The sequence below is a fragment of the Sardina pilchardus genome, chromosome 13 (genome assembly GCF_963854185.1).
Source record: "Sardina pilchardus chromosome 13, fSarPil1.1, whole genome shotgun sequence".
NCBI classification, from domain to species: Eukaryota; Metazoa; Chordata; class Actinopteri; order Clupeiformes; family Clupeidae; genus Sardina; species Sardina pilchardus.
Window position 1 is genome coordinate 26,700,127 of NC_085006.1, and position 11,777 is coordinate 26,711,903.

At 42.0% G+C, this 11,777-nt stretch overlaps 1 protein-coding gene across 1 annotated transcript in view; it reads left to right on the forward strand.

The window, feature by feature from the left end:
• The window catches only part of scn2b (sodium channel, voltage-gated, type II, beta), a 22,186-nt gene extending 15,004 nt beyond the window's left edge, over window positions 1–7,182 (forward strand). The window contains exon 5 of the mRNA XM_062552015.1: window positions 7,078–7,182. Within this exon, the coding sequence (XP_062407999.1) occupies window positions 7,078–7,182 (105 nt within the window). The remainder of the gene's footprint in view (window positions 1–7,077) is intronic.
• Window positions 7,183–11,777: the final 4,595 nt, after the last annotated feature.

Genomic DNA, 11,777 nt, shown 5'->3' on the forward strand with positions numbered 1-11,777 from the left:
ACCGTGGTGTCCTCTAAGGTCTTGTGAAGCTGTCTTTATGTCTTGACCATCCTCATCATCTTCCTCAGTACCTCTAACTCTTAATATTGTTGTCTCTATGGGCCTGTTTTACAGACATGTACAAATCACAGCGCTTAACAGAATCTCATTAACAAAACACTTCAGTGAAACCAACAATCTATGATTATAAATAAACATTTGTCTTAAAGAAGTGTTTATATGTTTCTTGTTCTCAAGGACAGATAATACAATTTAATTCAGGAATAGGGGTCTTCTACCTCTTTCAGATAAACAAGATATGTTTCCAAATGCACTGAACTTAATTGGAATAGTGGAAGAAGACCGGTGTATTTCGAATGGTTCTAAGAACCTTGCAGAGTGATTGGTGCTCAGTTTCTGTAAAGCGGCCCTGAAGTTCTCCTGTAGTTCTTTGTTCCTGTGACCTGTCGTGATAATGCTGTTTCTGCTGTTTACGTGTTACAGTGATGTGTGTAGTGTGTATTTCTATGTGTGTTGTCATGTAGTTGTGTAGTATATGTGTGTGTGTGTGTGTGAGAGAGAGAAAGAGTGAGGCATAGAGAGAGACTGAACTCACTCAGAAAAGTGCATGCCTTAAGCCTGGTGCTTGAGATCAAAGAGCATCTTTTAATGCTGCAGTCAGTCCTCCATTATTTTTTTCCCCACTGCCGCTCTCCTGCTGAAAGACAGTATCTGCAAACTGTAGGTGCATTTCTGCAGGTGCTACTGGGGCACAGTGTGCAAGTTTGCTGGTTTCCAAAGAGCCGCATCAAGCAAGTCACCACAGCAGCCATTTTACCTGGAGATCCCAAAGTCAGTCTCAGACTTGCAACCAAATGCTCAGTATTGCACAAGAGACCTCATAGCCTGATATCAGTCCTAAAACAACTCTGAGGCCTGTATACAGGTTTTCCTCTCGCTCCGAGTTAAATGCAAGGGCTGGAGGAGCTTCCGGATCTCTTCCTCTCCAATTAGAACAAAAGCATAATCATGAACAGGAGACATTAAGAGACTGCTCAGGTACTGATGGCAGATAGAATTGGGTAACCTTGCAGCACAAGATATATTGTGCTAACTACGCTGGATATGGTTAGAAAGAGTCCTTACAGCTAAGACAGCTCATCTCGTCTCAGTTTATTATCTAAACAGAAAGGAATCATGAACATGAACAAGTGTAATGTGATAGCCGCCACAGTAGGCTAATGTCCATGTGCTAACCAGGGGGCCAGCAAACAGTGCTTGGTCTGCTCATCCAGTAATCCAGCAGGGCAAGAATGGGGTAACACAAATCACACATATGCTAATATTTTTTTCTTATATTCTCTCTTTCCCTCCCCCCTTTTCTCTTCTCTCCTTCTCTTTCTCATCCTTCCCTCTCTTTCCCTTGTGTTGCAGAAATATATATTCCCTGCCTGAAGATGTATATTGAACCTTGCTTGAGTCATCGTCCTGCAACTGCCTCACCTTTAGCCCCGATCCTCTTGTTCTTTCGCACAAGATCTCAGACTACGGGCAAAGGCCCACGTCCAAGCAACAAACTGCTCCAAGTCTACCCTAAGGCCGCTCTGAGTCTGGTTATCCACATGTCCTGGTTCCTTGGTCTTTCTTACTGTAGATGTCCCAGAAACTAAGCATCAAGATTACAGGTTAAGAACAAGTTAGGCTAGACGTCTGAACACTGCCACTTTTGCTCTCTCTTTCTCTCTCTCTCTCTTTCTCTCTCTCTCTCTCTCTCTCTCTCTCTCTCTCTCGCTTTCTTGCTCTATTGTTCTCATGGACTAAAGTACACAGTAGAATGGGGATCCATGAGAATATTTCCACACAAGTGATTTTGGTTTACTGGAGTCATTTATTTGACGTATCTTCCAGTGTGTTGTGATTTAAATTTGTTTTTGTCTTCCACAAGCTGCCAAACTATTTTATAAAACGGTAACAAGCTGTATAATAGAGGGGGGGGGGGGGGGGAGAGATTATTGCTAAACAAGCACATATCACAATGTGCCCATGTTGAGTAGTTTACCTGGCTATCTAGATGAAGAATGAAGATGTTTTTTTTGTTTTCCCTCAACTCTGGATAGGGTTCCTGTATCTTTCCCCGACCTCACGACTTTTTCTCTAGGGACCAATATGGGACAGGCATATCCGTATCCTCTTTATATGATCTCTAGTTAGAGTGTCTGTGTGCCAAGTGTATGATGGGACAATTTCATATGTGTGCTGCTGGGTGGTGTGGTGTACATTCTTTTGTATCTGTTTGCATCTTGAGAACCCCTTAGATAGCATTTAACCCTGCGGTCCCTGTAGAGGACATGCATCTACTCCCAGATCTTAGTTTGGGAGACAGATACAGAATGTGTGTGTGTGTGTGTGTGTGTGTGTGTGTGTGTGTGTGTGTGAGAGAGAAAGAGAGAGAGTGTTTGTGTTTGTGGGAGCGTGTCTTATATGAATTGTTCCTCTTGGCAAAGATCTGAACACTTAGGTAGTTATTTTCCTTGTTTGTTGCACTGCTTGCTACTGTGATGAGTCATGCCTTTGTCACCTGGGTGCAGTTTGTTGTGCAGTTATTTGGCATCGCACCTTAGCATGTTTTCATTTGCACACACACACAACGACAGATCCCACTGGGTCTACGAGAGGCCCTTTCGTTATGGTAAAAAAGTTTGTGCACATCCCAGGTCAAGGTGCAGAACAAGGGTAAATCATAAAAAATGGAAAGAGGTTTGCACACTTGAAATCCTTCTTTTTAGTTTTATTTTCTTTTCTTAAGCACAGAATAATGACGTTTCGATTCTGAAGAAGACCACACGGTCGAAACGTCATCAGATTCTGAAGAAGACCACACGGTCGAAACGTCATTATTCTGTGCTAAAGAAAAGAAAAGAAAACTAAAAAGAAGGATTTCAAGTGTGCAAACCTTTTTCCATTCTACGAGAGGCCCCGTCATTCCCAATACAGCAAGGATCAGTTCAATATGTTCCACTGCACCTACACATACTGTACATGAAGAGGTCTACTGACAGCATATCACATACACAGACATGCATACACTCATGCAAAGAGCACATTCATGCATACACCTTATTAGATACAGAGACCTCGTTGCCACATTATCACACACTCACACACACACACACAAGCACTTAAAGATCAAGTAAAGTAATTAATTTTTACATGCTAGGATGCATATCATGCCTAGTTCACAAATACAATGTACCTTCAGGGAACATAAACTTTAGCTAAATTAAATTTGTAAGGACAAAAACTATCTTTATAAGCCAAACAAAACACACTGTACAGTAGGGGGTTTATTACAATTGCTATTTTGGGATCATTTCTGGTGTCTTATGTATCTGAATGTATTGTTTGAGACCTCAGTTTGTAAAATGATTAATTGTTAACATTTTAGTTGTATAACACTATATTCTATTACACATGGTACAGATAAATATATGAAGAATTATAGTATACATCTATATAGAGTTCAAATTTAAATTAGAAATCTATCAAAGTTTAGAAGCTTGAAGGCTTATATTTTACTAATCTCAACTGATACTTTATTAACCAGTATAGCACTGGGGATAGCCACTGCCAGAGTATTTTATCAAATAGAGTTTAATAAATTTGTTAAAAGACCAGTTGCATATTTGTAAATCACAATCAATAAATAGAGAACGATATACATTAGGTATATTGAATGCAGCATATTTACTAAACAATCAAATTTTCCTCACTGACGGAAATGTAAATTTAATTCATAAATCCAGAGACTCATAAGAAGCATTTGTCAACCAAATCTTTTGTTTCTGATGCTACATTTATCAAGCTGCATAGGCAATAGAGAGATAAGATCGCTTTGGTCTTTGGTCTATTACCACTAGAAAAAGAATAGAAAATATGGTAGAATATGGCATACTGCTGGCACAAAGCATTGACAATTATGAAATATGAAATCAAAGCTAGAGGGCTGATCACACTGAGAAAGATGACTACAGTATACTGTAATGCTAAAGGGGAAAAAAAAATATCACTCTAGCCAATATGAACGACAACGTCCACACATTAACTGTAACGATAAGGAAGATGACGATAACTATGAAGAACAGTATCCTCTGGGATCGCTGTCAGAGGAATTATGAGAACAATAAAAATCTGACTAGCAATCAGAATAGTGTATTAAAATCTAGACAGCGCATTAATCAACACACGGAGAGACTTTTCTCACCGATCGTCAGTGTGAAGCCTCGTCCACAAATATCTTTGTAGTTATCGTTCCTGGTGTGAACGGCCCTTGATCAAGACTGAAATATGACATGACATAAGGTTTTCTTACAAATGTCATGAACTAATGTTAAGACAGCCCATGAAGTTTTCAGACAGTTGTCAGTGCAGAATACAGTTTGCAATTACAGGTCTGATCACAATTGATCAAAATGGTGTCAACCATTGAGTTAAGTTAACGATATGACATTTTTTAACATGAAAGTTATAAAGACCAGCACAAGGACTAGATTGTTTTTGCTCTAAAATGTCCATCAGAAAGCCTCTAAAATCTAATTGTGTCACTGGAATTGATGTATTCTGTATGAGCTGCTTGGAAATGCGTATTGTATGTAAAGCCCTTATTCGGGTTACCCAAATGAATCTGAACTGAAGCCGATAAAGTGCAGGTGATGTGGAGTCGAGCCTTGTGAATGTTGGTTGTGATGGCATGAAATTGTGGCCACTCGTTCTTCATGTTCTACAAGTCCCTATTAAAACATTATTACACTGTGTTCACTGTAAAGATGTCATGACATTTGAAAATGCTTTGGAAAAACAATCTGTTTTTTCTCTCACGTCTAATTTTTTGATAGTTAAATGTACAGTATATTGCTAATGTTGAGGACAACTACATCATATTATTATCAACTTATCATAGTACTCAGGCAGGGAAACACACATACACACACACACACAAACACACTGCACATTTTTTGTTTGATGTTATGAAGATGTTTGTTGGTGTCATTGCGTAGGCATTTGTTTAAAGCTGCTAACGACTAACACATCCAATTAAATCAGTAGTTGAGAGTGTATGTAGGCTTATTTGTACTAAAACCAAGCACAGCACAGCCCAATGTCTCAAAAACAACAACAACAACGACAACAATATACAAATTTACCTCTTTACCTTTTCTAAAATGAATAAATGCCAATTTCATGGATAAAAAAAAAACATTTCTAAAGTAACATTTGGCATTAGACAACACATATCCTCACCCCCTTACCCACACCCAACCCAACCTCCCCTATCCTTCCTCCATGGGCCTCAGAGTCCAGGAGGGAGCCTTAGAAACTAGCCCCAGCCCTACAGTACGCCCAGCTGTCTGTGTGTGGTCATGCATGCTTCTGCTGCTGTCTGTGTGTCCGCTTGTGGCGGGGGGTGGTGGGTACTGGGGGGGCCTGCTATCGCCTGTTCACTTTGGACACTTAAAGTAAAATAAAATTAAATATATATATAAAATTAAAAAAAAAAAAAAAAAAGCAGATGAAAATAGCTTGTGCTGCATTGTCACGATGAATGATCTGTAGTCACGGACATATTTTGAAATAAAACGACAAAATGATTTGGAAAAAAACATTTGTTTTGATTTGTGTTATTTAGTTATTTATTCTTGCATACTACTGACAGAACACATGTGTGTGTGTGTGTGTGTGTGTGTGTGTGTGTGTGTGTGTGTGTGTGTGTCTGTGTGTGTGTGTGTGTGTGTGTGTGTGTGTGTGTGCGTGCGTGCGTGCGCACGCACACGCGCGCGCATGTGTGTGTGTGTGTGTGTGTGTGTGACATTTTCAATGTGTGTCCAATGTTCCTCTATATTGTTATTATCCTGTGTCATGGACTAAAATACTGTCTATGTGGTGCTAGTCTGATAGATCAGAATGTTACATGGAACACATGCAATTCCATCTGACAGCCGTCCATATACAAATCATAAATAATATGCCTATATCATGTATTTCTACCACCATTTTGTATCCAGAAGAGTGAAGGCTCAGATCCAAATCAGACTGAAAATAGCAGGTGTGTGAAGGACAGTGTTGGGGCGATTAAAAAGAGATGAGTGTGTTGGACCTAGGGTTTATAATCCATGGGATTATAATGCCAAACCCCAATGTGAGTCTTTTTCAGGCCCTGTTCTATTTAAAAGGCATTTTAAATACTCAGTAACAACACAACAGCGTACCTGGAGATCAATAAAGTATCTATCTATCTAAATGAATAACAGGTGTGTGTATGCACACATTTCACAACACCAAAACTAGTTGCCTGTAAGAACACCCATTGCATATGTTCTATCGACTATTGCTTTAAATCTACTCAGGAAACTCACTGTGATCTTCCCTTCCCCTCTTCTTCTTCAACTCCATTTGTCTATATCCATATTGGAGACAAACAGCCCAGTGTGTAGTAGTGTAGTGTAAGGGTGTGTTTGTGCATTTGAGAAGATTGTGTGTTTGCGTGTACTGTGTGTGTGTGTGTGCGTGCGTGCGTGCGTGCGTGCGTGCGTGCGTGCGTGCGTGCGTGCGTGCACGTGTGTGTGTGTGTGTGTGTGTGTGAGTGTGTGTGTATGTGCACGTATGTGTGTGTGTGTGTGTGTGTGTGTTGAGAGAGTGTGCCTGTGTGATTATGAAAGTAGACTGCAGGTATGTGGGTCTGGGGCTGGTAAGTGGGGCATGGAGAGAGGAGCTGACAGGAGGGGTCGAGAGGGCATCACCCGCCACGGCGACAGCGGCTCCCTGGGGGTGCAGGCACACAGACACACCGCCACCGCCACCGACACTCAAGGTGACACGTGCATGGAAATGTGCCTCAACAGCCTCACACACACACACACACACACACACACACACACACACACAGAAATGCTTACACTTACACTCAAGCACTGAAACACAAGGTACACACACACACACACACACACACACAGGCACGCACGCACTGGAGCGCACACTCACACTCTAAAACACACACAGTGCGGCAGCTGCCACGTAGAATGCCCTTTGTTTTGGTGCCCGCAGAGCTGGCAGAGAGACAGGCGCAGCGCCGGTGCTAGCCGAGCCGGGCAGGGAATAGGGTGCCAGACCAGGGCCAAGCCCGAGCCAGACCTGGGCCAGATCGACTGAGCCGCTCTCCGAGTCGCCGTTCCAAAGCACCATCAGTGTGGCGTGATAGAAGCTCGGACTGAACTGGCTGCAGCAGTCCTTTCTGCTCTCTTGGTGTCATTCTCTCAATCTATCTACATTAGCAAAGCTAGCGCGCTATACCCGGCCCTTGTCTTGAGCTAGCACCACCGTAACCGAAACCCGTCCCTCGCAACGTAAAAGCCCGTGAGTCTCGTGAATGAGGGCATTAGCCCATGTCACGGGGAACTCGTCTAGACGTCCTCCGTTAGCGCGGGACGGGCTGGTTTGGCTGACGGTCTGCCTTTCGGTCCTGTTGGACAGGGCTCACGTTCGAGAGGTTGTGCTAGTCTGACTCAGCAGAAACAAAAACGCTTAACTGCTTAGCACAGCACAGACATTATGTCTCACAGTGCGGCCACAGGGTTATGGGCTATGGCGAAAGGGTTATGGGGTATGACCACAGGGTAGCATAGCAGCTTTTCCATTTCGATTTTGTAGGGGTGAGGGCAGTGTTTCAGGAAGTTGCTAGGTCAGAAATTGCCTACAGAGGATCACTCAGACATTGGCAGAAGTGCGTTATGAAGTTATGTGCCAAAAAAATGATTTTGAAAATGTTGTGTTAAACTGTTAAGGGTGCCTTTAATCTTCCAATTATACCACTGCTTGGTTGAATGTCCTAATGGTGATGCGCTCTTTAGAATGTCAATTATTTTTCAGAAGAGTGCACACCTATGAAGGAGTTCCAGTTTTTCGGTAGGTTTTAGAGGTACTGTAGTTAATGCTAACAGGACAGTTTTAGCCATCAGAAGGTAGAGATTATAGCAGCAAATGAACACAATGCAGGTGTGGCCACAGTGACAAAAGCAGGAGAATGTACTACACAGTGTTTGGGCATCAGAAAAATAAGGCACTCTATTTTTCTGATATCCGTACGCCGTGTACGTAGTCCATTATCTCTTACATCATTTTTTCATCACAACAGTGCATAATTCTAAACAAAAATGGCATGTTTTTCATTCCAGTCTTTCATTATGATAGGCTAAGCTGTGTTTAGATTTGTTTCAAAATGCCTACGACTGCATTCCTTTGTTGTTCTGGCGGCAAAGTAGCTGTTTTGTGTCGTGTTTAACAACGCCTCTTTAGCAGCTCTGAAATCACTGTAACCAGCGGCGTCTTGGGGCATTTTGCTTAATTGGTGGACCCACATATTCTGTAGAACAATCATGCTACACCTTTCTGAACACACCAGGTTGGCCGTGTCTGCCAGAACCAGTCCCATGTCCCTTGCTTTCTGGAGGACCTTCTTATAGGCCTATAGGACAGAGGTACGGAGATTTCTCACTCCTGTCTCATTGTTGTCTTTAGGCCTTCAGAAGTGTAGCCAGTCATGGGCATGGCACAGTGCCACTCTAAAAAATAATGTGGCCAGTTACCAGTTCTTCAGAGCGAACCATCAAGGCAGTTCGGCTGATGTAATGGTTCATCACAATTTTGACTCTCCACGGAACCATCCAGATATTTGAAGAACCATTTAAGCACTTTTATTTTTTAGAGTGTGGATAGAGATCCAAATGATATGAGTCCAAACTAACTGATTACCATCCACCTTAGAAAAGCCAACAGGATAAATAGGCTTCATAACACGGAAAGGCGTTTCTAGTTTTCTTTTTTTTTTTTCCCGGCCCATTTGGGATTTATTCTTGGGAAAAAAAAGGTCTCTCTCCTCTTGTCCTATATACAGCATGCCACAATATAGCACAATGGATGGCCCCTTTGAAATACTCTCTTCCTCAATGTTCTCTCAACTTCATATATACAGTATATGTATCGATTCATGCTCAGCCTCATGCCTCATCCCTGAGCTCCATGTTTATACTGTTTATCTAATATGATTAAACGTTAGATTAATTAACCACTAAAAGAAATGCTGTATTGAATGCGGTTACACATGTATTGAATACGCCCCAAATGTACCAACATTGCTTTACTTTACCCTCAGATGAGAATTGAAATTGTCTCTGGCTATTCTGGATATCCTGTATTGTCGATGAATCCGTTACTCTACAACTATACAGTTACTCTATTTCTGTCTACTTTATGTCTATGTCAAAAAATTATGAAACATAGCCTGAACTGTCAGATTATAGATAATACACTTAATTGCTTTATTTTACCTCATTCATTTATTAGCAATTTAGTTATCTTCACACCTTATTAGTTAAAACATGCAAACAGTGATGAATATCGTACCTAAAACAGTTTAGGATGACATGCAGAATAAAATAATCTTACAATCTATTACAAGTCCAAATAAAGTTAAGATATTGTTTGTCATTGAATGATTTTGTCATAGTCTCACTGCCACAAGGATAGCAATAATTTGTCTTTCAGTTGACTTTGAGCCAGTCATATGCCAACTTGGTTTTATCCCAGGTGATGTAATCTCCACCCTTAGGCATGCGTAGCAGTGCTCTTTTAAAGCGGCTAGTTTCTGTGAACTCCTTCCAACTGTACTAAATATTCAGACTTACAAGACTCAGCGTTTATGTCGTGTCATTTTTTACGCATCCTTGGAGAAAGCATAAATAATTTATGACAAGAGCTAAACTTTTCAAATGAGTCAAATTATTCACAATTGAGGAGCCGGCTGCTCCGTAAACTTGCAAAGACTGGACAGATCGTTTTCTGAAAACAATGAATTAACAAGCACTCTCCCCACACCATGTGTCTGGATATTGTCTAAATTTGGATATAAGGCTGAACAGGCAAGTTGTTTTAATGAGATGATAGCCAGTTTTTCCCACAGATATAATTTATACAGTACATTTGTATTGTGAAATAAAAAGCCAACAGTGTTTCCAAAATTCTGGATATGAGCACAATACAGATGTAACATATTAATATGAAATATTGATATGAAAAGAGTTGTAAGTAAAATGGAAGATCTACTGTAAGCCTTTTTTCCATTTGTCTGTGTAAGAAAAAATACTTGATAAAGCTGGCAATAGCAAGTCACAACTAAAGGGGTTATATCTTCCAAGCAAAGCGGTTGCAGTACCAAAGCAATTCATTTTCACACAATATGATACACACTTTGTAGACGAGCATATTATGGAGTTCAAATCAGCTGCAAAGTGTGTGTTTCAGAAATACTCAAGAGAGGTGTATGAAGCAAAAGTTAAAAGTCCAGCTAATTAAGAGACTTACCAGCTAAATCCACTGACGATTTCCATGTCTTTTTTTTCCCCCTGTATGAAAGCTAGCATGTTCACAAATCACACTGGCAAGTACACCGCCTATGTAAAAGCACTCCTGAAAAAAGACAAAAACAGACACCAAATAATAAGCAGATAAAGGTCTGGTTTTGCTACTGAAGCCCTTGTGCTCACCTTCACTGAGAGGAGGCCTGAGAGAGCTCGCTGTGTGCTCGTCCTCGGCATGGTTCAACAGAGAGAGGAAGAGCCAGAGAGAGGAAGCAGAGGGGAACAACGGCAGGGGAGGGGAGGGGAGAGGAGTGGGGGAGGGAGGGAGGGAAGGAGGAGGGAGGGAGGGAGGGAAGGAGGGAGGGAGGCAGCAGAGCAGGAGAGAGAAGGGAGGGAGGAGAGCAGCGAGAGGGAGAGAGAGAGAGAAGTCCTGTGAATTCTTGTCGGGACGGTTGAGGGTCGTTGCTGCATTTTTTAGTTGTTTTTTTTTTTTGAAGGAGCCCTTGTAAAGCTTTTAGGAATGAGAGCAGGAGTTACTCAGAGGGGTATGAAGAGAGGGAGAGAGAAAGAGAGAGAGAGAGAGAGAGAGAGAGAGAGAGAGAGAGAGAAGCATGAGGTGGATGCTAAGCATTTGAATGCGGAGATTTCTCTTAAGACTTTCCCACTGTCCTGTAGTCTCTCTCTCTCTTTCGACCCTCTCCCTTCCGCCCTCCCTGCGTTCTCTCTCTTCAGCCCTCCCCATCGTCCTGCGTTTCTGCCAAAGAGTTTCGCTTCATCATCCCTCATCATTGGCACCCACCGCCTCAGATAGACTGATTTCCTTTCTCTATGTCAATTCTTCCTCTCCCAAAATCCTCGAATAAACAACTAAAACAAACAAACAGACAAAAAACACCCAGAATAGTCTGGGTAACACATTCCAGAAGTGATATGATGTGGTTAGTCCTCCTCATAGACCTCAATTTCACTGTATTTTCGCTGCAAGCCATCCTGATTTGGGTGCTATTGAGTCTGACAAACTCAGTAGTTTTCTCCGTGTTGTGTAGTAGCCCGTCTCGGGCGTCGTCCAGCACTTGTGACAATGTCCTCTGTGGCCGGAGTCTCTCTTACGCTTTGTGCTTTACCTATAAAACTCTGCTCCAACTCTCATTTTTTCTTTTATATCGCCCACCCCCTGTACCCCCCCGACCTTCTTTATGGCTCCCACCTATCCCATTACATTCAGCTGCCTCTCCCTCCCTCTCTTTTTCTTCCTCTCCCCCTCCCTCTCTCTCTCTCCCTCCCTCTCTTTCTCTCCCTCTCTCCTGCTCTCTCTGTCCCCCACCCAACCCTACCCCACCCTAGAGTCCTATCCATCCTTTATTCACATGCAATCTCTATCTCCCTCATCCA